Raw genomic sequence first — 27,855 nt, 5'->3', positions numbered from 1 at the left:
GTAAATGAGAATTAATGAGGGCCATGAAAAGTGTACCACATGAAAAGGAGATATGAAATTACATTTTACTAAAGAAGGATTAAGTAGGCTAGATTAGGTCCATAATATTGAAAAAGTACACAACAGCATTACAGAAAATAACGTGGTATTTCTAGGAACTCAGAAATTGAAGTAAGTGCAGGACACTGAAACTTATCAGGCAATAAACTTTATTTGCTTCAATATTATTTTTAATATCTTCTTATATGGTGTTGTAATAGGCATTACTTCTTACAACATTCAATAATTGAACAGTCAGTGGAAGAAAACAGAATAAACATTTAACATATAATAGCACATATTTATTATGGTATTTATTTGTGCAAAAATTTACAAACATGTAGGTAGTTTTTATTGTTCTTTATACACTGGCAGTGGGAAGAATTCAGGCAGTTTTGTTCCTTTCTATTCCATTTCTCAGTCATTGTGAATTTATCCTCGGAGATTCTGGTCGGGAAGCAGGACCCTGTTGATGACATGAATGACTCCATTTGTGTTGAGAATGTCACTGTTGATGACAGTTGCATCATTCACCTGGAGAAAGAAACAAAATGTTCAATGTAGTATAGCATGTTAAAACATGAAGATCAGGCATAGTAAAGGCTAAGGGCAGATTAAACATGGGTGGGTGACTGTGTCCCCCCCCCCCAAGAGCCTTGAGGGTGTTTTGGGGAACAAAAATCCCATGAGGATGTTGTTGCCAAGTTGGAATGAAACAAAGGAAATATTGTAGCATTTTACAACACACATTATATAGGAGGAACATGGAACACATGCCACAGTTGCTGAAAGGATGGCGAGGAGGGGGGGGGGCAAGGATGAAAGATGGGGTGATATGAAAGATAGGGACAACAAATGATAGAGCACAACAATGAAATAAGGCAATGGAAGATAGAGGGTGATAAAAGGTTGGGGTTGATGAAAGATAGGGGCGATGAAAGATTGGGGGGGGGGGAGGAACAGTAGACAGGAGATGAAGAAAGATTTTTGAGTATAACAGTCATGACTGTCAGGACCACTGATTCTAAGTTTGGTAGCACACAAAACAGTATACTGTCCTTGTGACTGCTTCAATTGTAATTATTAACATTTCTTTAAAAAATGTCAGGTTTTGAGGTTAAAAATATAGATTATGCATTGTATTCTGATTATTAATTATCACATTTCTATGAATACCTCTTTAAGATAATCACAACAATAACATGAAAGATGAAACAACTCTAGAAGGAGTTTTTGGAGCCAAGATTGAAAGTCAAATACTTGGTGATAACAAAAAGAAAAACAAATAAAATAATAAGGAATTCATTAAACTATTAGCTGAATAGTTGCAATATTTAATGAAAGATTAATAAAGTTATCCTCTTCTATTTAAAATTTATTTTTTCAGAATTCTCTTGTTTAACACACATGCTTGTCTATCTGTTGGTGTTAACAATTATAAATTACTATTAATGAAAAAGATGAAATGTGTTAGATACAAGAACAGACTTTTATTTACTGCTTAGTCATATTCGATAATTTTCAGTGTTATGTCCCTCTAAGGGTCAGGGCCTGTCAGAGCAGCGTTTTCATTGGATGATGACACGTGGTCAGCACATCAAGTCCCATCACCACTGGTTTTTAACTTTCATGACCGGAGCTTGCTACTTCTTCTTTTATTTCAAGTAGCTTCCCAACTGTCGTCTCGATGAGGGTCAATGCTGAAATTTTGGGGTCTCCCAGGAATCGAACCCAGAGGCAACAACAAAGGCAAGTACACTAACCATTTCGCTCTGCAGGACCCCTATAATTTTCCTGATTATTTTTCTTTTATCTATACTTCCCTGTATCATCTGATTCTCCCTTTTATCAATCTATACTATTCTCACATGATCGTTTTTCTCTAAAGGTGTACTGTATTTCCCAATTCAACATCCAGAAGATTAGTGACTTCATGCAAGGGGTATTTTAATTAATTATAATGTTCAGATTCTAACAGATGTGTCAGTAAGATTGAAGCTAACCAGGCTATTCCATGAAACCACAGGTATTATATCTACAGGGTGGGCGAGGTGTAACCAGGCATTGAAAATTTGCTGTAGTTTTTGTAATATTTAAGCAATCTGAATGAAAATTTCTATGCATTATGGTTGGTTGGTTGATTTGGTGTTTTAAGTCACTTTATGCACAGTAAGGCTAATCAGGACTGGACCTACAGTTTAAAGTGGGATCCGAACCACTATGTGCCTCCACTGGGTATCGAACCCGGGACCCCTTGATTACAAGGTGACAACGCTACCACTGCACCATCGGGGAGGCCTCTGTGCATTATGGAATAGGATTACATATGTGCATACGAATTTCACAACTTGGTGATGTTTTCTTTTCAGTAAGATGACCAGCCACCTGACTGTCCAGGAGCACGTGCAGATTGCAACATGCTGTGAGGCGTGGAATTCAGTGATTGCTGTGCAGAGGTGGTGGCATGCAGTGAAGGGCATAAATGCAACTATCCAGCTGGAGACAAGAACTGTTATATGACCACAGGCTCGGTTGCACAGCAATCAATGAATTCCATGTCTCGTAGCATGCTGCAATCTGCACGTGCTCCTGGACAATCAGGTGGTTGGTCATCTTACTGAAAAGATAACAAAACATCATCGTATTGTGAAATTCGTATCCACATATGTAAGCCTATTCCATAATGCATATATACAGAAAGTTTCATTCAGATTGCTTAAATATTACAAAAACTACAGCAAATTTTCAATGCCTAGTTACTTCTCGCCGACCCTATATATTAAAAAACACCATAGTGGGTGTTTTTGTAGCTGCACCTAAGTCAAACTTCTGGCTCCTTTCAGCGAACAAATTTTGATGAAATGTTTACACAGAGAGAGAGCGAACATATGTTTTCTACCAGCGGCGGCGATTAGGGGCACTTTTGCCCCTGCACTATGCTAAACCTTATGTTATTTTCCTGTAGTTTACGGTTATTACAAGCATAAGAAAACAGTTTTTCTTTGTGGCGTTTCAGGAGAACACACACTCCTTTCATCAGACATTTATTTTCATTTTGACTAAAGATACAGTTATAACAATGGTTAGTAATTTTTTAAACAAAAAGAATCCGTTATATAATGGATGTTGTCAATGTTACATTGTTGTAATATAGCAACTTAACTGTGAAAAAAGCAGTCTGTTTTATTTTTATTTCAGATTTTTTTAAAATTATGAATCCCAAATATCATCAGGTAATTCAAATTCATCATTGTTTTCACAAAGTCTCTTGATGTCTTCTGTTACATTAAATTTTAAAGATGGTGGCTTACTCCATTTGTGAAAAAGAAAATTCCATACTGGATCTATGTTACCATTTTCATTATTTAATTTATTCCAGTGTTCTTCTGGAATGAACGAAGCTTCCCAGTAATTCAACTCTGTGTTTCCCGTTAATCTTTTTAAAACTCTTCTCTTTTTAATCAAATGCTTTTCTTCGATGATATGAGTTCACAAACCTGTTCTTGGGTTTAGATTTATAATGTCCAAATTGTGTTCGTGCCATCTTATTGCCATTTTCCTTGCTGTTTGTCCCACATAATCCTTTGAACATGAACAACTTATATTATATATTCCTGTGGTTTCCACATCTGGTAGAGAGTTTCTCATTTTGAATTCATTAAATGTACATTCCAAACTTCTTGGTGATTTAAAAACAATTTTGAAATTAAAACTTCTAAAAATGTTTGCAATTTTATGTGAGAATCCCTTGTGGAATGCAATGCACACAAATTTCTTTTCAACAGATTTTTCATCTTTGTCTGTATTTCTCTTTTCCTTTAGTTTTCTTGCGACTTGTTTTTTGATTTGGTTTATTCTGTTAGTGTGAATGCCATTTTCTTTTGCTATATTAAAAAGCTTTTCTTCTTCATTTTTGATATCCTCATTATTAGAACATAGTCTTTGTGCTCTCAGGAAAAAAATTAAAAATATGTTATCCATTGTTATACGCGAATGTTCTGAATTGGCATGGATGTATTTTTCCCCAGCTAATTTTTTCCTATGGACTGATGTTTGAATTGTTGAGTCAGTTGTCTTAATTAGCAGATCAAGGAAATAAATTACATTGTTATTCATGGGTTCGCAAGTGAATTTTATGCGACGATGTGATTCATTTAAGAATTTAAATACGTCCATGATGGTGTTCTCATTTTTAGCAATAATTAGCACATCATCTACATATCTGAGTTTGATATCCGCACCTATCGCATTAACAATTGGAGATTGTTAATGAAGGAAAATGCTGGAGATGATTCCGGATACTGGGTTTCCCATTGACAGACCATTACTTTGCTGATAGATTTTGCCATCAAATATAAAGTAATTGTAATTTGCACATACAGTAAACCATCGAACCATTTCCCATGATTCTACTGGGTTAACCTTCATCTCAATAAGTCATCTGTGTAATGCATCTGTGGCACCTTCTATTGGGACACTAGGATGATAATAATAATAATAATAATAATAATAATAATAATAATAACCGTAAACTACAGGAAAATAATTCTATAATGCAAGCAATGCGTACATACAAGAAAAACTATTAAACCTTATGTACCAAGGGAAAGTAAAGTGCCCCTTTCCCCCAAATTTTTGTACCTTACCCACCCAGTTTTGAAATCCAATCGCCACTACTCTTGACCATCCTTACCAATTTCCTAAGGCTGTATTGATTTAATACACATGAGAGAATTTAAAGTTTGTGTTTAAAATCCACTTCACATTCATTGGCTAATAGAATTATGCCTATCATTTAAAGTTGGATCTGAACCACTGTGTAATGTCCCTCTACTGGAGATCGAGCCTAGGACCTCTTGATTACAAGGCAACTGTGCCATCAGGGAGGCAATTACAGGATAGACTAAATGAATAAAAGACCAGAAACGAAAGGAGGATTGAGGTTAGTATCAGCATAACCATCATTCCACAGTGTCAGACAAGGCAGTGCAGCATGTTAAAAAATTTAAGATTTGTAAACTGTGTACCAAGATCATGATACCCCTGTCCTGATAGGGACATCCTGTTCACAGACTGTTGCATCACATGGCAATGTTTTCTGTGGTTCTAGTAATCTAATGAGTAAAGACCTTCTAATAATTTTCTGCATTATCCAATGATTACATTCAGCAGCATATAAATATTAAATATAACTGTGCTATAAAAGAAAGCATGCAGTGCATTGGGGCACATTACCCATGCTGTGCTGTTCTTTCTGCTTCGACACTTCACCTTCAGCTTTCCATTTTTCCTGACTATGTCAACAGGATTCTGTCTTGTCTGCACATCATAATACAATCCTGGCTTAAACGCTTCGGATGCCATCATGTTCTCTACCACATGATTCTTTATTGTCTGCAAAAGTAGAAATTAAACAATTATTAAGACCACAGATAAATGCAGCTTCTAAATTTCAATCTAAATGTACAAATAAGAAAAATTATGAGAAAATGCAACTTTTCATGATAGCTTTAAAATCAAATTTATTTTTGTTATAATTACAGTTGATCCTGGTTCTCTAAAATAAGGTGTTATTTTGTAGTAGTAACATATATTCTAACAAAATTGGATGAAAAGCTTAGTGGCATGTTATAGGCTTAGCCGTTTCTATAAAACAGCCAGTACGTCCACTCCTAGTCAAGTCTCAAGGTCTAAATTTTTACTGGTGCTTTACCTACGGAACGTCACTGTAGCAATACTCAGATTTCTTGCAGTTCATCCAAATATGGCCAAAAATGAGAAGGTCTGAAAATTACTGGGTCCATAAAAAAGAAAGGGTTGATTGTTATGGATTGACCAATATAGCAACTGTGTATGCTGAAATTTGTCTTTTACATATTTTGTGCAAACAGTGCATGTGTTTGCCATTAAATGGAAATGTACTGATTTGTTCACATACCTGTGTGTTTACTGTAATAACATAAATAAGATAATGTAACTTAATATGATCTTTTTCAGCAAGTAACAAAAATTCTAGTATATTGTTAAGGTACATGGAACTTAGTATATTATAATAATTATAATAACAATCTTAGTGTTATAACATCACTGTGCGAATTAAAGGGGGCATACCGGATATTCCCCCCCACGAAAATTTTTATCACCGGCAAAGGAAAATAATTTTTCTCCTTGCCAGGAATGATTTTATCCCCCTCAAAGAAAATGAAATTGAAAGGATATAGTATGCCATTTCTTATCTACGTAACAAACACGATTGAAAAATTAATCGGGTCCATCAAAGATTTCCCTACCGAAAAGTATTCAGCCTTGTGGATTAAAGGAGGACACCATTCTTCAACTGACCAACCTCAACTATTCGAGACAGCAAAGAGTTTGTCTCATTTCAGCAGGCTGTTTTCCACTTAAGTTTGCATGGCATAGTGCTGATATTTTACATGTATTGAAGTGTTCACCACACAAGAAACTTGAAAGTATGTTACATGGGCATTAAGTTTGAACTTAGATATACAAATTTGGTCAAATTTTTGGTGTTACTACTTCGATAGTTCTCTTTTTGTATGAGTTTTTTTTTTTAGAATGTAAATATACTGTTTCTAAAATTTTTAATGATCTAGGTAAGAACCAATGTTCTAAGGTACTTAGAGCTGTTTATTGTACTTACTGGTAACACATACAAATTTGCACACACTTAAAAATATAGCTTCCGAAATGAAATCACAAATACGCCAGTGAGTGGGCATTTCCCCCCTAAAGCAAAAAGCTTAATTCGCACAGTGTACAACATTAGCAATTGGCAAGAACGTTTCTGTGATCTCTATTACAAAGTGAAATGAACAAAAATGTTCATTTTAAATGTAATGTTAATGAACCAATAATAAAATTTATAAAACTTTCAGATCTGAAAATTGTCTCCTCCCCTTTTTCTTCTTGTATTTCCACAATAGAGAAAATAATAACAATACAAAACCTTTGTTAGATATGGAACATCGTTCATCATCCTCTCCAATCGTGTTGATCCAAGTCGTGTGAAAGCCTGGTCTGTTGGCACAAAGAAAGTGTAAGAGGAGCCAGCCTTCTGTAGTTCCAGAGTACCTGGGCTTGATGACATCACCTTTTCCATGGCTTGGAGAAAAATACTGAAAAATTTCGAAAAAACGTTTGTCTCCCAGACTGAAATTGTGCAAAGATAAGTATTTTGGATGCTAAAGAAGATAAATGAGGCAAAAATATTGGTAGGCTATCATATTTAGTGTAAGTAAAACATAGAGCCAACTTCAATGCAAAATGTTTGGTTCATTAATTTCTTGCTGATATAATGAATCACCCATATTTCAATCTTGAATTACAAAATTATTTGGTCTAAGTACGGCTCAGCTGCATCTCCCATTCATTCCCATTGCTATTGGACACCTTTCGATACGTGAACACTAATGCTATCTCCTGGATATTGAGGGAACTAATTCAACTGAATCACAGATCTAACTTGTGTAATTTGGAACGATAGCTCAGTAGTTCAGTGGTTGCTGCCTCAATGGTCAAGCCCATTGAATAGTCGACTCAATGTCTCACCATTGAAGGCCTACATTTCTTTGTAGCTCTTTCCTCATAAATTTCACCTAATCATCATTCATCTTCATCATTGTGATTATCCTAAGAGATAGAGAAAGAAAATGATAGTGATAGACCATGGTTTAATCGTACACTGAGCCACAATTTTCAATTTTTTTTTCAAAAAGATACAAAAATTAAAGGTTTGCACACAGCTTTCAATCAATACCATTATTGTATTTCATAATTAGTAATTGTACCATAATTATTTCTTCATTGCATGCATTAAATTAAACTACATGGCTGTTCAGTCTTCTGGTTAAAATTAAACATTAGTATTAGGATTTAATTCATTTCTTTATACAATCTGTAAACAAAAAAGGGGATTTATTCTAATTACAAACATCTAAAAATTGTGTAATCCTTGCATGAAATACACTAGTATGAAACAAAACTGTTTCAATTTTTGTCATGAATCAGTTTTTTACAAATGATGGAATGATACAAAAATAATAGAGATAATAAGAATTTTGGAATTTTGTTATTTAGCATCACTTTTCTTTTTCTACCACTTTTAGCTATTTGTGCAATGAGTATGAGTGATATGATGAAATTGATGAAGGGACATTCACAAAGAATGCCCAGGCTCAGGCTGAAATTCGAACTCGGGATCCCTGGCATCATAGAATGCTGAGCTAACCACTCTGCCACACAGGTCGACTAATAAATTAATACATCTGACACACTTATAAATAAAATAATACTTTCTATATTTTACCTGAAGTTTCCATTCTTCCTTAAGATGTCACCAGCTGAGGCATTCGATGGAAAGAGAGCCTTATTAATGACATGCACACATCCATTCATTCCTTCCACATCTGATTTTTCAATTATTGCATTTTCAACTCCAATTGCTTTTCTGTAAACTAGCAGACGTAGAGAGTTCTCTTCATCCAGGGACATCAAAATCTGATAACAGATAATACACAAGTTAAGTATTACCATACAATGGAAACAAGCAGTGTTCAAGTAAAATATAATTTTTAACCAACACTCTGTGTAGTAAAATATTAATAATATTAATTTAGAATGTAAATTTTCCAACCTAGGAAGAAGGAAAAAGAAATTGCATGTCCGCAAAGTGTTTTTGAAGAATTTTCAGCGATTTCATGCATTTAGCATAGTTGATTGATAGGGTACATACTTTATTTTTAAATGTTCGTTGATCCTGGCAACATAATTATGAACAGTAGCAAATACTGCATTTCACAGAGAAGTGGCGGAAGCTAGAAATCACCCACCCACTCATTCATTTTCCATACATATAACAACTTTTATATAAAGTTTTCAACTATTCTCAGGAATAGTCAGGAACTATTCTCTGTGGTGAGCATGTTTACTCATCAGTTGCTGCTGATCCAAACCCCTAGACAGAGGTAGAATGCACTTACTACCTATGTGGATAAGGAGTGGTTCTGAGAAGTGTGCAACACAGTTTTTTATCTGATTCTTAGAATGTTTTTACCTTACCCTCCACCCCTCTCTCTGTCCCTCTTTCACACACATACAGCTAAAAGAAACTTCCATTGTGCTACAGGCCTCCCCGATGGTGCAGTGGTAGTGTCATTGCCTTGTAATCAAGGTGTCCCGGGTTCGATATCCAGTGGAGGCACATAGTGGTTCGGATCCCACTTTAAACTGTAGGTCCAGTCCCGATTAGCCTTACTGTGCATAAAGTGGACTTAAAACACCAACTCAACACAACATTGTGCTACAGCCCTCTAAGGATCAAGGCCTGCCAGAGTGACTTTTTTATTGCATGGTGCATGATCAGATACATCGAGTCCCATTGAAGCTGTTCTGGCTTTCAAAACTGGAGACCACTGCTGCTTATTCTCAAGTAGCTCCCCAATTGTCCTCACGATGCTGGGTCAACACCGAAATTTTGGGCGTTGCCACCAGGAATCGAACCTGGGACTGCTTGCACTAAACATTTGGCTACGCAAGAGTCCACACATATATGCAAATAAATATATATCTCATGACTTCAGAATTTTATGCTCAGGAAGAACTTTTTGGTTTTGGTTTGATTTGGTGTTTTAAGTCCACTCTAAGTGTAAGGCTAATTGGGACTGGACCTACAGTTTAAAGTGGGATCCGAACCACTATGTGCCTCCACCAGGTATTGAACCCAGGACACCTTGATTACATGACAACGACGCTCAGGAAGAATTATGTGTAGAAAAGTGCATGGGATGAATGCCATGAGGTGTGAAGTTGAAAATAAATTCCTGGAAATATATCATGAAATAATTACATTTTTAAGAAGAAAATATTTATGATCACTTTGCATAGACAACAGTGTAGAAAAAATAATTATAATTAAGAGACTTTTCAAGATATCACACAATATGTATCTATTTTTATGGTCAATAAATACATTTCAGTTCAATCCTCTTTTGCTTCATTGTTCTTTTATTTATCAAAGCAATGCAAACATGCTAAGGAATATGCTTTGAAGACACAAGGAGATGAAACTTAACAATTAAAATAAAGATGAAAGATATAAAAAAATGGGCTATATGATGTAATTTTTACCTGATTGTCACTGATTTTGTTTGATTTTATTCTTCCTTGTACTGCATGATACAATACAAATTTCCTAGCTTTCTCCCGGCTAGATTTTAACTCTTCTAGTTGTTCTGATGACATAGCTAAGGAAGAAATAAATGCATGAACATAAACAACACCCAGCAACTTTTACTAGAGTATAGTTTATTATTTTCCAGGATTTTTACTTCTTACTATTGTTACAGGTTGAAAGGAAGGAAAGGTAATGGGTAAAGGAGAAAGAATACAATGTTAAAAAATACTAAATTCATACTTTTTACAGGAAATAAAAATATTAATATGAAAATAAATAGAATCATGAAATAAGCATAAAATAAGCAAATGTATCAAAGATAAGATATTCTCTAGTTTTACATCAATATGTGGGCACATATATTAAAACAAGTACAAAACATTACTAAAATTTTTACACACAGACGATAATCAGGACTAATTACGCATGTTGAGAAACATTCAGCTTTTAATGTATTTTGAAATATGACCATATTTTATTACAAATGAAAACTATTAAGCTATTATAAAATCCAAATTCAGATGCCAATATATTGTGAACTGGCTCAACCAGAAATGAAAATATTAGAAATATACCTACATGGAAATTTTCCTGATAGGAATATACTAGAACCTATGAGTACCAAAACTCATACTGACAGTCAATAGTGATATAGCACATTAAACATTATTTCACAATCTAAATTTTATATTCATGTTCTCAATAAAGATATACAGTAGGTAAAGAGTTGGAATTCCAGCAGGTTTTAACTTGGAAAAAATAACTTATTGTTTAGTTTTGTTATAAGTTTACTTTATGCGTGGACTGGACTGGACCTACAGTTTAAAGTGGGATTCAAACCACTATGTGCTTCCATCAGGTATTGAACGTGGAACCCCTTAATTACAAAACAACGACTTTTCCACTATGCCATTGGGAAGGTCATGTATTGTTTAGAGATTCATTCTAAAAGAGTATATTTATGTTGGAAATACCAAAATAGATTATTAGAATGTTTTTACCTTACCCTCTTCCCTATCTAACACATTGTTTGCCTTAAGTTAAAAAATAAACACACATATTAAATTCAGAAACAATTTATATGTAAAAAGTACTAATAAACCAATCATAGCATTGATTGAATTTCAGTGAAAATATTGGAACATTTCGTGGTGCCCCTGTAAGCCAGCCAATGCACACACTTTGGGAACCACTGTGTTATTGGTACAAATGACAACATCAGAATAGGAGATATGAAATGTAACATTGACAGAGGTGTGCTAAAGGTTAAATATCCAGCAAGCCTGATAGGCAAGAGAGAAGATATAGAACAAGGAATAACCACCGATGGACAATTCCGTAGAAACCTCTATGATGAAGTGAAAATTATGTTCCTTCTGCTGTTGACGTTGTTTATTTTCTTCTTATATTAATTAAAAAAAACATATTTGTACCTCTAGAAAGGGGGGAGGGAGGGGAACGAGAGAGAGAGAGAGAGAGAGAGAGAGAGAGAGAGAGAGAGAGAGAGAGAGATGTTATTGAAACATTTGAGCAAATAAACAAGCCTACAGAGAAGAAACCAATTTTCTTGCATATATGTTTAGCATATATATAAAAAGAAACTTACAATACATTGCAGCTTCAGAAGGCACAAATAATGTGTAGTCTCCAAAGCTCTCAAAGAAATCTTCTACACCTCCTACTCGGATCAACATGAGGAAAGCAAACAGCTTCTCCTGTTCAAGTAGTTGTACAATGCTCTTTGCTAGTGGAAAGAAATCAATAAATAAAATATTTCATTACACAATTAAAGACAGAGTATCTTGACAACTTCAACAGTATTTTTTTAGATTTTCTAAATATTTCTTCTTACATTCACAAATTCAATAGCATTTTATTATGTTACTTGAAACTTCTGAGAAACATAATTCATTTGGTCTGCTCAAAATTAATTCAACTTTAAAATGCATTGTAATGCTATTTGCTGTAAATACTGTAATGTTATTTATACATAGTCTTAATATATACAACACAGAAATTGAAACACAACATTTCCATTGTTTCACAAACTTTTGTTTGCATCATCAAACACAGACTAAAGGATTTCCAACTGAAGGAGGTCAAATCTATCTGTTGGGAATTGACCACTTTAAGACCTTATTTTGCAGAAATCTATGTTCATTCATATATTCATGGTTGGCACGTATACGTGGTTTCAATATTGCATAGGCAATGTTCCATATTTCCACACTGCAGTTCTTATTGCTTTCCTAATTAATTCTGAAGGACCACTCCACTGCGAACAAAGGTTTGCTTTCATTTGATTTTTGTTATTTAGTGTTGCTTTTTTGCATTGTAGTGTGCTGTGCTAACTACTCCAACATGAAGGTCAGAACGTTCATTAACAAAGGTTATGGCAGATAAGATGGAGATGGTAGTGCATCATCTCCATCTTAGATGCCACAATCTTTGTTAATGAATGCTGTTTCTTCAGAATTAATTGGAAAACCAGTAAGAATTGCAGTGTGGGAATTTGGAACTTTACCTATGCAATTATTCAAATATGTTCATGAAAGATAGCTGTAGATGACAAGTGTGGAAATGGCTATTTACTGTTTTATGTTAAATGACAATTTACTGCCAGTTTTACATCTCTGGGGTGAGGAGGTAATCATTATATTTCAGCAATTGTGGAGTCCCATCTCATGCTACTGAACGTTGCCAGTGAAGTTATTTTACTCAATAGATCATGGGCTCTGGCAACTCCAAAGCAGCACTGATTAGTCTGTAGTTCCTAAACTATGAAATTTAAGGTTGTGATCTCTACTGAAGCGGGAATGAAGTACTGTAAAGTAAGGTTGCAAAAGCTTGACCAACAGAATTTTCTGTTCTTACATGAACCAGTTGGTGTACTGGTGTAAACATGTGGTTTGAGATATCAACTTAATAATGGTTACGAAATTACATCTCAACAACAATTAAAATGATACTCTTGATTGTAGTTCAACCAAGATTTGAACTTAAGACACTCAATACCAGCACTGTCGTAATTGAGCTCCAAAGCTCCACTATAATTTTCGCAACTTAAGATTCACATTAAAGCTGAACTCCTACATACACTTATCTCTGACCACACGTCTCAAAAAATTACAATACAAGGGAAAAGGTCAGAATACTCAAAAAGTTACACAATAGAATGTAGGGATACATGTGAGCAAAATATAGATTATCTTAAATACCTCTTACATCAGGAAAATTGGATAGACCTTTACCAACTAACTGACACGAATGATATCTGGGAATTGCTAAAAAGCCACTTAACATATTATTTAAATGTAGCTTGTCCCAAAACAACAAAAAGAATATACCCTAATAAGAAGAAAGTGCCACTAACAGAAGAAATTATACTTTTGAAAAGTAATATGAAAATAGAATATGAAAAATTTAGAATTACAAAAGACACTAAGCACCAGGAAAAGTACAAAAATGTAAAAAAAACTATTCAAGAAAGCCATAAAGAATCAAAAATCAAGTATTTTCAGGAAACAAATAAAAAAGTCTGTTAATAAACAAAAAGCCATTTGGAAAATTGTAAACAATCACCGTGTATCAAACACAAACAATGATAAAGCAAACATAATAGTCATCAAGGATGACACTGAAGTAATTGACACGAATATCATATGTAACTTATTCAACGAATATTTTATAAACTTAACCAATGAAAATAATGACAAAACACTAGAGATCCCAATCGAGAAATATCAGCCAAACAGTATATATATCCCAGAAGTAAGTGCTAAAGAGCTAAAAAAAAGTCATACAAGGTTTAAAAAACAAAAAATCACACGGACCTGATGAATGGTCAGCTCAACTTAATAAATCCTGCTCAGAATCTATTTTACAACCCCTGCTGTATGTAGTCAACAATTCAATAAAAGTTGGTACATTTCCCAAAGTTCTAAAACACAGCACAGTGACACCCATTTTCAAAAAAGGAGCTGCAACAGACATTGAGAACTACAGACCTATCTCCCTAACATCTGCTTTTTCAAAGATATTGGAAATTTTTTTATCAAATTATATTATAAAGTTTTGTAACAAATATAACATAATAAACAGAAACCAGCATGGATTCCAGAAAGGGAAATCAATAAACACAGCTCTAGCACAGTTAATCGATTATGTAACCGAAACATTAGAGAAACACGAAGCTGCAAACACTATATATCTAGATTTTTCCAAGGCATTTGATAGGGTAAAACATGACCTGCTTATGGTCAAACTAAGCAATATAGGAATAAGAGGGATAGCTTATGAACTTATACAATCTTATCTACAGGACAGAATGCAAATTACTCACATAAGCTACAACATGCATGGTATAGTCACTAACTTTAAATCACAAAGTAGGAAAGTGTTAATGGGGGTACCCCAAGGATCAATCCTGGGGCCCCTGCTCTTTATTTTGTACATAAACAATGTACCAGAATACCCAAACACAAAAATTGTCACCTATGCAGATGACACAACTGTTCTTGCCAGAGGTATCGACCCTAGGAAGCTTGAAATAAACACATTTATCACCATAAACCAACTGGCACAATACTTAACTTCACATGGATTAATAATAAACAACAATAAAACAAAATTTATGATATTCAATACAATCCGAAACATGGATTTTGAGTCACAAACACTATGCATAGACAATGTGCTCATAGAAACTGTATCTTCGGTAAAGTTTTTGGGAATAACACTGGATCAAAAATTAACGTGGGAAGAACAAATTAACAACATCTGCAGTAAACTATCATCTAATCTATACCTGCTAAAACAAATGGCTGAATATAATTTAATAGAAATTAACAAATGCATATATTATGGACTAATTTACCCCTATGTTGAATATGGCATAATAGCTTGGGGTGGATCATTTTATAATAATACTGTCAGAATACTGAGACTTCAAAAGAGAGCACTTAGAATAATGTAGAAACTAGGCTGTAGGGAATCTTGCAAAGAGTTATTCAGGGAGAAACAAATAATGACAATATACTCCCTATATATCTATAAGGCTATAACGTTTGTTCTAAATACTGGAAGCATGACTAAAAATAACCAATTACACAACCACAATACAAGGGGGAAAGATAATAATTACCAGAACCAACACAGACTCAATATCTCAAAACAATCACCAACGAATGCCGGAAAAATATTCTACAACCAGCTGCCTCATGACATAAAACTGATATCTCCAAAAGATAAACAAATACAAACAATAAAAAAATATTTGACAGAGAGAGCTCTCTACAGTATCAGAGAATTCATGGAACAAGACAATACAAGGCCAATGTACTAAAAAAATATGTATTTTAATTGTATTCTTATTTCAATAATGCAACAATGATAATGTGTTTTTTATTTTTATTGTAGTGTAATGAAGTGTATTTTTTAATTTTTACTTTGGTGTAGTGATGTAATGTACTACACAATATTTCTTCTTTTTTTGTTATGATGTACTTAACTAATTATTATTTCATTATGTATCTTGACGTTTTTCATGCACTTTTAAACAAGAGTCAACGGAAGAGAAATAAAATTCAAATTCAAATTCAAATTTCTGTAAATGTGGTAATTAGTGCATCTATCGCCAACCCAGACAACTAGCAGGAGCTATTTAAGGCTTAGTTGGACCTTTGACCAACAGCAGAGAGAGAAGATGTTTACAAATTTTATGCTCTTTTCAAAAAAAACCTCTATGATATTACAGAATCTGAAAAATTAAATCCACTTAGAATACCTTCTAGAGCATTCACACGAATCTTAGATCAATAGTTGAATTGGCTATTGTGAATATATAGACAACAGCAAAAACAAGCCACAGGAAGATTCATGTGAATGCTCAGTCCTAAGCTGACATACTTTTTCAGATTTTGAAATTTTGAAATATCATAGCGCATTTTCAAAAGGAGGGGAAATTTCAAAAACGGCTTCACTGGTGTCAGCTAAAGATCTATCCCAGCCTAAAATTAGTAAAATCATGTGCAGTATGATACAAATTACCTCTATTTGGCAGAAGAACATCATCTATCATGTAAAGCATTCCATTCTTTCCTAATGTGAAGTCAGCTCTAAGTCTCTTTTCCTCCACAGTTTTGCCCGACCTGTCGCAATTGAAGGTCAACTTCTCTGGTCCCAAGGTCCTCACTTTATGCTCGCCTATCACTGCTGGAAGGCAGAGTGAATGTGGGATCACGTGGTTTTCAAGAAGAGCTGTAAAGAGAGAATAACCTTTAGAATTGCTTATTAACTCAATGTACGGTGCATGTGTGCATTTGAAAAATTGCATTGTAATGGTATGCCTAATACGTCCCTTCACATAAACTCATGAAAGTGGATTCAATTTTGTTGAAAGACATTAGTGTTAGTACTTTAGATGTTGCATTCAATAAATCAAGATTATACTCAGGAAGTTTACCCTCACAGGAGTTAATGAAGATGAAGAAAATAAAGAATGGCAGTGGTGTGCATTGAAATTAAGAGGCGGGTATTCAGGTGAAGTAGGTACAGTGGCGCTTCACTACATATTAATGTGCAAAATGCATAACATCATGTATATTATGTAGAAATTTTCAGCAAAAATGCAGGCTCGGTGAAAATTTCTACATAGTACATCTCCTGTGTGTGCCTAATCTACAATCATGTATATTAGTATTAAAATAAACATATTTGTGCATTGTAGTCTATTAAGTAGTGCACACCTTCTAAAACAACTTTTGCTTCACAGAACAATTCAAGTGAAGAGGTCTGGCTGGGAAAGTCATATTCCTGCAAACAACGTAGGCGTGTTATGTTGGCTGCCAGTGGCGGCGATTGGGTTCCAAAATCAGGGGGGAGGGGGCAAATACACTATATTTCCCTTTGTAGATAAAGTTTAGTATCTACTTCAAGTCCAAAATAGGAGGGTTTACTGTCCTTTAAACAATTTCACCAAATAGTATTTTTTTTAAATATATGTGTAACCTACATTTTTTTTTTAAAAAAAAGGGTCGAACAAAAATGCAAAGGATCACGGACAAAATAGTTGGCTGTGTGAAGCCTCCACCCTCCTTAAAAAAAGGATCCTGGATGTGCCACCACGTTGAAGTAAGAGAAAATATTTCGAAACTGATATATAGCCTAAGTCGATGACAAAAAATGGGAAGGTAGGTTTAAAGTTAATTCATTTTACAACTTTGCGGGGGGGGGGGGGTAGGGGGGAGTTGCTAACTATTCTAGTTCTTTCCCCTCTGGCGCAATCTCAATATTTTTTTCCACTGAGGGAACCCTCAATATTTTACTTGCAGGGAGAACTGTGCTACGCCACTGGTGCTAGTAAAGAAGTTAAGAAATCCACTGAGTGCTATGATGTGAATTTTTAAATGTCCATGGAAAGAAGCTTTTCATGCCTCAAACGGATAAAAACACATACCTCAGCAGTGGCGTACGCAAAGGGGAGAGGGTTACCGGGTTTAACCCCCTTCCTTGAGCTTTTGAAATCTTATGAAAAATGTTGTAGAAAAAATAAAAATGGCTAATTTATCACAGTCAAAGATCTGTGACAGTAATAATAATAATAATAATAATAATAATAATTTGAATTATTATTCCAATGCAGCATGGAGAAAAACAACATTCCAAACACAATCTAAGCGGCCACAAAGTTCAATTTTGCAATTCTTTTGCAAAAAGTTGCGCAGTCTCTCGCGAGAATTGTGAAAATTCCTTGCTTCGTCGCAGTGTGCCGACGTTATTGCAAACGTTCTTCCCAGTACTGATTTTGCATCTCCTTGTGAACTCTCAAGTGATGCTGAGTCTACATCCACATCATTAAATAATGTTGAAGAAGTGCTTTCTGAATCACCTAGAAGTGATTAACGTGTTGGAAAGTATATAAACTTATTTTTGAATGAAAACATAGACTCAGTGGAATTTGGCAACATGTATTCTCGCGCCTCATCATCATCCTGGGTGAGTTCCATAGGTAAAGGTATTGTAAATTTCCCCGTGCATATAGCACCGTGCCATGAAGGCACATGTAGTGGTGTGCTGGGGCCCACACATTCTTGATCTCGGCCATTTTGCAGGGATGTGATCAGCACCATGCTCCAGCAGCCTTTATCCCCCAGGGTTGCTCTCAGGTACCCATTGACATGAGGCTGGGTGCGGAGACAAGGCTGGATAAATTCCAACCAATTCCTGCAATCGAACCCCGATCTCCCACGAGGTTGTCAGACTAGACCACCGCAGACCCTTGAATGAGTTTCATATTTTGATTATTTCAATACATTTAATATATTTGCTTGTTTTTATGGATTTTCTTCACACTTAGAATGTCTCACCTTTCATATACAAATAACAGTTGACTAGACAATTATTTCGTAACAAAAGAAACAAAAAAAAGGTAATTTTGTTCTATTGCTTTCATAAATATATTTATGAAGATCTCTACTACTTAATAATAGTAGTGATATAAGTAGCAAGAGCAGCTGCATTAGTAGTATTATTAGTAGTAATTAAACTAATTAATTAATTGTAAGTATTATTGATTATTATTATTCATTAATTAAAGTATAATAAAACAATGGTAATGTGAATTTGTAGAAAGTTTTTGAAATAACCCCCCCTTTGATGAAATCCTGCGTACGCTACTGTACCTCAGGAATTCAGTTTCACAAGAGAGACTCTTTGTTAGTAACTACTGCAATTCAGAAAGAACTGTTACTTAAGCTAAGTAAGAAGCAGCTGTTTCACAAGGATCAATTTCATATACAAGAAATACATGAGTTCCATTGTTAAAATAAGTATGTGTAAACTACTGATCTAATTTTCTCTATTACCCCATGTTTTTCCTTCACCTAACTTCAGAGTCATTAGCCACTATTGAGTCAGAGGTTTGAAAAACTTTGATTATTTTTTTTATTATTATTATTTTATGAAGTAGTGATAAACATTATTGTTCAGGTATGGAGAACAAAAATACAGGTAGATTGTGCTTCTAAATTATAATTTGATGCTTTACTTGAATTACAATGTTGATGGGCACCGTGCAGACAACCATACACAAAACCATGCAGAAAGGTTGTTTAAAGAAACTGTAAATGTGTTATTTTTTAAATAAGTAACTGTAACTTAGTTACTTTTCTTTATGTTTTATGTGGAAGAATATTACATCTCCTAGATTATTTTTTTGTGTATATACAAAAAATCATGTGTGACATTTTTTTTCAGAAACGTTGAATTTTCTTACATCTAAATTTTTAACTTTAAACATGTGATGTTAATTATGATTGAATCAAAAGTAATTGTAATTTTCGATAATTTTATGTGAATAAAGTACAACCCACTTGTATTTCTTTAAATTAGGCACACACAGGAGATGTACTCATAGAATTGTTCAGCAAAATATGCAGGCTCGACCAGGACTCGAACCCTGGTCTCTGGCATACCATGCCATTGCTCTACCACTGAGCTACCTGCATTTTTCGTTAAAACATTTTACGAGTACATCTTCTGTGTGTGCCTAATTTAAAGAAATAACATCTCTATGCTGGGAGGATCCAGGCAACATAGGCATCTACAATGTTTCAAAGGCAACAGATCCCTTTGCAGTAGCACTGACAGAGACGATTCCACTCAGGTAAAACAGCAAAGCGAAAAATCAGGCGAGACCAGGCTGGTTCGGTAGCTCAGTGGTAGAGCAATGGCACGGTATGTCAGAGACCCGTTCGAGTCCTGGTCAAGCCTGCATTTTTCGCTGAAAACTTCTACAAACCCACTTGTAGTTCTTGAATGAGCTATATCTAGAACAAAGCAACTGCAAGTAATTTAAAGTAACATCAAAATGAGTTAATTGTAACTATAACTGAGTTAATTTTTCAGGTGAAGTAACGTAACTTGGTTACTTTAAAGAGTAACTTTCGAATAATATTCTAGTGTGTTTTTCTTAATGTTTACCAGTATTTGCATTTCTCCACCATTAAAAATGACCTTACCCTCCAAAGCTCCATAAGCCACTAACAACTGTAACTAAAATTCACTTACCATCTCTGGCAGTATCGTCTGATAGAATTTTCTCCATTCGAGATACTGGAATTTTTTGGAACGCTTCGTCTGAAGGAGCCAAAACTGTAAAAGAATGGTCTGCTGCACGCAGCCTATTAATGAATCCAGATTGTGTCATAGCCTTTGCTAGTTCTGAGAATCTTCCATCCTGCAAATAAAATACAATATTTAAAAGGAGTAAACATAGTAGGAACAAATAATTCTAGCTTTTCCCTTTAGTATCTCCAGATGGTCATGTTCTGTGAATGTCTGCACATTTCAATCATTATAATTATTAGAAGAGGTAACTAGAGCCACTTTTCAAAAATTATACACTTCATTTAATCATTAACAATTTTGGTAATGATCTGTCACCATTTAACAAAAGGGAGAAGAGTGAAGCTCATGATAGGTATCATTGATATGATGTATTGCATGAAGAATTTCTAACTGTTCACTAGGAAAAATATCACCCATTGTAAAATCAATATACAATTATTATTATTTTTCAAGTAATGCATTTGAGTGAATGAAATAATTTAATAAAAATATGATAATTAAGATATGACTGAAATAATGACTTTCACCACAGTTCTCAAGAAATTTCCAGTCAACTAGGGTGCTGACAGTGTAAGTAGCGCTTAGTGGCAACTTATTTACCTTAGATTTCATAAAATAAAGAATTCCAAATGCAGGAAAAGAAGGCAAAATATAGGACTGACAGTTAAAAATGGACCCCCTCTCCCCTTAATGGTTAATACCCTAATACAAAATCTCTTGACATGGCTTTATTGTGTTTATAAATGATACAGTTTCAGCATACCTGTACAACCATTTCTGCAAGTTCATTTTGCACGGTTTTGAATGGATCCAACAGTGAACCCACAAGATGAACAATGCCATTTGTTGCTTCCAGGTCTTTTCTTACAATTAATGCACAATTTACAGTTTCGAGCTAGAAGAAAAGAATGTTAGAAAAGTTAAAGCAGTGAGATATTCAAGATACTCAACATATTTCTTATAGTTCAAAGATAGTTCTGTAAATATCCTCAAAGCAGGGGTGCCCACAGGGGGGGATTCATGACGTGCCTGCGACATGGGAATTTTGGGGTGGACAGAATTTTATAGTTTAGCTACCAATTCCATATATCTTCTCACAAAAAAGGGGGTGCGGGTTAGTTTGATTGACTTGTTATTGATTTTTAGTTATGGTTATTATGTACAGTTGTTCTACCTGTATGTGGTGATCACGAGGATGGGATTGAAATGAAACACCACCTCTTTATACCTTTAGAATTGGTTTGGAAAGGGGGGAGGATGTGCTGTTCGCATTAATTTTAATATAATACCAGAGTAAGACCCAATTTTTTACAATTTTTGGCTGTATATTTTGTATTTGTAAAATCTATTAATGTAGTATTGTATTGTAATGTAAGTATTGACATGTCCTATATTACCATGTACTGTAATTTGTACACACCGGTAGTCCTTGGACGCAAATAAACTAAACTAAACTAAACTAATCAAGCAGACAAACTTTTAAGAATAAGGTTCAGCACACTAACAATTTTAAAAATGGTGCAAAATTAGGAAATTATCAATAAGATTGCTGCAACAACAATCAGAAGTTATTATCATTTATGTAAAATGTTACTTCAATCAATGTCAAAACTCAAAGTAATATACAATATACATTGCTTAAATATATATGTATTATATTGTTCTGCAAATTCTTGCTGACCAAAAAAAATTGCTAATTTGGCATAAGGTTGGGGAGGAATCTTCTACCTTTTTGGGGGGAGTGCATCATAGGCCTTGGGGGCCTATGATGTGTGTGCAAAATCTTCAAAGTGTACAAAATCTTCAAAAATACCTCATGAATACAAAATGAACTGTGAAAATATGTTAGAATAATCTTTTTGCAAATATTTCTTCAATAATTAATATTCAACAACAAATGTTCAATTATAAAAAACTAAACCTAACACCTACTTTTTTAAAATTTGGTCTTTGTGTTATAAACATGAACAATAATAATAATAATAATAATAATAATAATAATAACAATAATCTGTGGTGAGAGAGCCCTTGAAGGGTGTTGGCCTATCTCCCGACTGCCAGTCTCCATCCACAATCCTACCTAGAGGTGTTGAGTTCTTCAACCGGTCATGGGGTGATGTGGGGTCAGCACGTCAAACCCCCAGCCGTTATAGGAGATTTTCGAGACCGGATTACACTACTCACTCGTAGCTCCCCAATTTCCTCATTATGGTGGGTTGCCGCTGGCCCTATACACAGGCCGAAAATTCCCGGAGACTGAACCTGGGATCGAACCCATGCCGTCCCGCAGCCGCCGTCCAAAGCAAGGTGCCTTAGACCACACGGCCACGGAGGAAGACTAAACATGAACATAACTGTACGTAATATCAATGAATATTTGTACTCCAAGCACTTACCCCATTAGAATACTTATTGATTCTGAGCTGGTATCCTGGGTATCTCGAATCAACTTGCACATCTGACCTGAGATGGTGTGTCGTTATTTTTCCATCAGCTAAATGATACAACAAAATTGGATTTTGTGGACTTCTTTGATAAGCTTCAAGCCGTGTTCTTTGAGATCGAGGCAGATTCTGTATTTAAAGAAAGAAATAACAACCTTTAAACAAACTCATCCTACAAAATTTCCTATCCTAAACTCCATCATGCAACTGCTCTTTGAGGGCCAAGGCCTATCAAGCAGTGATGCATGAGCTTCCCAATTGTCCTGGCGATGTTGGGTCAACACTTGAATTTTGGAGCAATTGGGCATTGAACTTGGGACAGCTTTAAATAAAAGAAGACATTATCCATTCAGCTATGCACAGGGGGAGATTAATAAAATTTGGCCCCTAGGCTATCCTTTGTTTTGGGCCCTGGTGATATTATTGCCACTGTTACTTGTATTATTATTAACAGCTCTTTATCATGGGTTTTCACTTCCACTAATTGTATACTCTGTATCAATAACACCTGTAAACTTTAAAATATAGACACATCTAATTAAAAATTAATCAATAAACTTCAATAAAACAATACATTTAGATTTAACAAGAGAACTATAAAAAATGGAAAGAAGATTCTAATCAAATTCACTACTCTTCTCAAACTAATACTCTCACTACACACACGCTTGTGAACTAACAAGGGAGGTTATCTAAGTGTCCTCCTCTGATTTCCATGAAACTTTGCAGGTGTATAGAGGGGCCCAAAGGAAGAAATACGTGTTTTTTGTTTTGGCTAAAAACTGTTTTAGGGGGCAAAACCCCCCTCAAATGTTAAGATGAGGACAAATGGAAGTGGGGATCTGATCCCTGTGTCCCCCTCCAATTTCCATGAAACTTGGCAGGTGTATAGAGGGGCCCAAAGGAAGAAATGCATGTTTTTTTGTTTCGGCTAAAAACCGGCTTTAGGGGGCAAAACCCCCCTCAAATGTTAAGATGAGGACAAATGGAAGTGGGGATCTGACCCCCTGTGTTTGCCAGTGATATGCACTTCATATCGCAAGTGTCCCACTTGTGTATCATGTATCTGCCAGTACTATTAGCACAGAAATTCAACCGCCATCATCCTTCATGATAGCACTTGAGTTTGGTACCGACAATCCTACAGTTCTGTGCTGTGTGTGTGATCCAATTATATGTGCGTGTTCTTCCTATGCCATATTTACATGGTTTCGGGGTCATATCTCCACTTCAATTTCTCCTCATCTTGACATTTGAGGGGGGGGGGGGTGCCACATAAGACCTTTTTTTAGCACACTTATTTCTACCTTTGGGCCCCTCTATACACCTGCCAAATTTCATGGAAATTGGAGGGGACACTTAGATAACCTCGCTTGTAAGTGAACATATATTTATAAATAAGGAATAGCATATGGAACACTGTTAATAACATGTGGCGCAACTGCCTGTGAGGGTCAGGGATTATCAACCACTGCTGGCCTTACTCCCACCAGAGATGGGAGATCATTCAACCAGGTACGGGGCAATGTTTGGTCAGCACAATGAACCCCCAGTCATTGTTGTAGGTTTCCGTGACTGGGTTACGCTACTCATTCTTAGCTCCCTAATTTTCTCACAATGGTGGGTGGCCACCAGTACCATACATGGGCTGAAATCTCAGGAAAAGTTATTACGCTTCCCTTGGAAGACTTGAACCTGCAAGTGTCTTGTAGCCAGAGCCCAAAGTTTCCACCTTAGACTGCACAGCCATGGTGTGGGACATGGAACACTGTTCGTCCAACATTAGTATCGACTTGTGTAGTCTTTGTGCGCTTGGTACAAGTTTTTAATACTGTCTTATTTTGATATTTTAACAATATTAAGGAATTTTAATAGTCGATGGTGTCACTTATGCCCCTTCAGTCTCATTTGTGTGTGACCCCTGGACTTGCGGCCCCTAGGCTATAGCCTATGATAGCCTAGTGGCAAATCCCCCCTTGGCTATGCAGGAGCTCCAATGAGTTCCATTGCATTTGACTACCATCTTATTAAAGAATATGTAGAGCAATGGTGGTCCAGCCAGTAGAGTATTTGACCACCAAGAGACCAGTAAGACATTATTGTCATTGAGTGTGTTAAACAAACACACATGTTCCTCAGTAGAAATAAAAAACAATTATTTAAAAAAAATACATAAGGATTCAAGTTACATATTTATTAAGATACTTTGCTAAGACTGTTATGCTTGAAAATAAAACGGGGGGATTATTGAATTTGTGGAAGTAATTCATCTGAAATGTAAGCAATAACCACTAAGGAATGGAACAGAATGCAAGCTGGAGAAATGATAGATGCTTGAGGATCAAATGAATGGGCAGAAGAAATTAAGAAAGCGCTCAAACAGGTTATCATATCAGAAATAATGTAGAAGAAACAAGAACAAAATTGCATGAACATGTGCAAAAAAATAATAATAATAGAGAGAGCACCAGAAAAAACGAAAAGCAAAAAGTAGAAATGAAGAGGAATTGTTGTTATTTAGCATTGCATGTCTGAAACTTTTGGCTAATTTCGATGCTGAGGATGAGAGATGATTAGATGAAATTGATGAAAACACCCATGCCCAGGCCAGGACTCAAACCAAGCAACTTCAGTGGTGAGATCAGAAGTTGACCACTTAAGATATTCGGTCACCGAACTGACAGTAGAAAGAAAGAGACCAAATGGATCAATTGAGAGGAAGTGATTAGAAATTGAAAACAGTAGGATGGAAAATTTAAGAAAGACAAGATGCCTAGCTAGTAAACACTCAGATCCAGCTGTAATGAAACAGAACAAGTTAGTAACAAATAACACGCAAAAGTGTGTAATTTTAATTATTAAAAATGGTAAATATTCTGACCTCAAAAGCCTCATCAAGTGGAGCAAATAAAGTGAAGGCTCCTTCCTTCGTCAGCTCAGAAGCAAGCCCTGATTCTTCTATGTACTCTACAAACTTTCGAGCTCCCAAATCTCTTGCAGTCTCCAAAAGGTTTTTCAATGGCTTCACTGAAAATATATATAACATCAATAAGAAACTCAGTTTAGATGGGGACCAGAATCTGGGGAAAAAATTAAGGGAGAAACACATCATATGGTGAGGTGTGGAATAGTAATTTTTTTAGAGCCCCAGGATATAAAAATGATCCCCTCAACTTATGACAAACTTGAAAAGAATATAAAGATGTAAAGTACTTTCACGTACAGTGGCACTACTTGCACTAGCTTAAAGCCAAACACCTGATACACACGCACATAAACACAAAACATGTGAAACCTGAAGACAGTACCATGTGGGTGCCGAAATGCTGTCTAGTTGAAAATAAAATAAATTATCTTAATGAACTTATGAGTTTTATTCTGAAAGATAATTTACTGACTTGAAAAATTTTGAACTTCTCTTCAGCATTGGTTATAAATTTAAATGCAGCTATGTAACTGATGCAAACAATGAACTTACCACCCGTACAGCCTTGTTGACCAGGAACTTGCTGATATCCTTCACAGCACTCATACCGTATCATACTGAAACAGCCCATAAACAAATTAACAAATATTATACTTTTATGTATCATTATTCTTTGTAATTCACAAATACCAAGCTGTAAAAAACAACTAGAACAAATTCCATACTAACATTTTACTCTAATTACGTTTTGACACATACAGTAGAAAAGTTAACCTAGGCCATGTCTCAAATCTATTCATATTGGTCTACTACTCAGTGACTGAATCACCTCTTGTTTTGTCTCATTTTTGTGAGAGAGTTAACATCAGGAATATTAAGGGAATAAATCCCATTGTAATACAATTACTTGTAACAGGTCCTCAGGGAAAACATCAGGAGAAAGCTAAACCTGATGATAGTATCTGGAATCCAATCAGCGAAACATACCCCCAAAGCAATTGTCACTTACTATAGCTTGAATTAGTGTTACCATAAGACAATTCCATGGAGCTAGAAGAGAAGGTAAAGCAATGCCACAATATATCAGCGGCGTATACTCTGGGTCATCTAGGTAATTGCAGATGACCCAGCTGTATTTATTTTTCTCTTTTTAAAAAAAATATACATTTCTTCAATATTCTTCCAAACCAATTTCGATGCATATATTTCTTTGCTTCCAGCGTACGAATGCTTCCAACAGTTTGCCGCTGAATGCCCAGGAACCTTTCTCCAGCCGGTGGAATGAAGTCAGGGAATCTCACCCTGACGTCATTACACCCGCTTCCCTTACAACCCTTGGAGAGGAGGGAGGAGAGAGGAAAAAGGAAGAGGAAACACTGCTTCTCAGGCGCGGTGATTCCGTGGCCAGGGTAACCTCCTTCTTGTGAGAGTCCACCGGTCCGGTCGCACTCTCCACCTCCAGACCCTTTTCCGTTCCCTCCGCTGGCGACCATTGACCTACAACCCTCCTCCGAAATTCTCTCCGGAAGGCTTTTGTGTCTCGTCCTCAGGAACAGGAATTTTGGGTTCACAAATTGCCTTCTGTAAGGGAAATAGGGATAACATACCTGGTAGAGTGCGAAGAACAGGAATGTTTTAATAACATGGGCAAACCAATTCTACGCTAATTTTCAATTTACATTTCCTTTTGTCTTGCTGATTTTTGTTACTTGAATATAAATGTATCAAAAGGGAAAAGCTTAAATATTGAAGATGAAGCAAACTAAATTAAAATTCAAAGCTTAAGCAAAAACACCTATATGCTGACTCCCCCTATTCTTGTATTTACAAAAATAGTGATTGTTTCTTCTCTCTAATCTTCAAAAGCAGCGAGAATACTTCTTTCACGGAACTGAATATTTTTTAAAGGGAAAGATATCGGAAATAAATTATATATATATATATATATTAGTTAATTTAAGTTGCTATATTCCGCCTCTTTAGAGTAATAGTGATGAAGATGAACGAATTAAACATAAAAGGAACAAACACATCAGACACGTAGCCAGGTGGAGGACTCGGGGGGCTGAAACCCCTCCCCGAAATCCTACAAATATCTAATTTAAAAAGTGTATAGTGGTAATTAA

The 27,855-nt window shown here is 35.4% G+C and overlaps 1 protein-coding gene across 2 annotated transcripts in view; it reads right to left on the bottom strand.

Annotated features, from left to right (window-relative positions):
• Positions 1-243: 243 nt before the first annotated feature.
• LOC145986006 (transforming growth factor-beta-induced protein ig-h3-like) overlaps positions 244-27,855 on the bottom strand; it is a 72,226-nt gene continuing 44,614 nt past the window's right edge. The window contains exons 3-14 of one of the 2 annotated variants that reach the window (XM_083120172.1): positions 26,282-26,346; positions 25,685-25,830; positions 22,756-22,932; positions 21,123-21,254; positions 20,300-20,468; positions 16,280-16,489; positions 11,838-11,975; positions 10,186-10,301; positions 8,366-8,556; positions 7,007-7,175; positions 5,275-5,433; positions 244-573 (exon numbers count right to left, since the gene is read on the bottom strand). In XM_083120172.1, coding sequence (XP_082976298.1) covers positions 472-573; positions 5,275-5,433; positions 7,007-7,175; positions 8,366-8,556; positions 10,186-10,301; positions 11,838-11,975; positions 16,280-16,489; positions 20,300-20,468; positions 21,123-21,254; positions 22,756-22,932; positions 25,685-25,830; positions 26,282-26,346 — 1,774 coding nt within the window. In that variant the 3' untranslated portion in view covers positions 244-471. The remainder of the gene's footprint in view (positions 574-5,274; positions 5,434-7,006; positions 7,176-8,365; positions 8,557-10,185; positions 10,302-11,837; positions 11,976-16,279; positions 16,490-20,299; positions 20,469-21,122; positions 21,255-22,755; positions 22,933-25,684; positions 25,831-26,281; positions 26,347-27,855) is intronic. The other variant, XM_083120173.1, reaches the window with a different exon arrangement.

Source organism: Lepisma saccharinum, chromosome 3, assembly GCF_977018435.1.
Source record: "Lepisma saccharinum chromosome 3, izLepSacc3.1, whole genome shotgun sequence".
In the NCBI taxonomy this organism is placed as follows: Eukaryota; Metazoa; Arthropoda; class Insecta; order Zygentoma; family Lepismatidae; genus Lepisma; species Lepisma saccharinum.
This window is presented reverse-complemented; position numbering and strand designations above follow the sequence as displayed.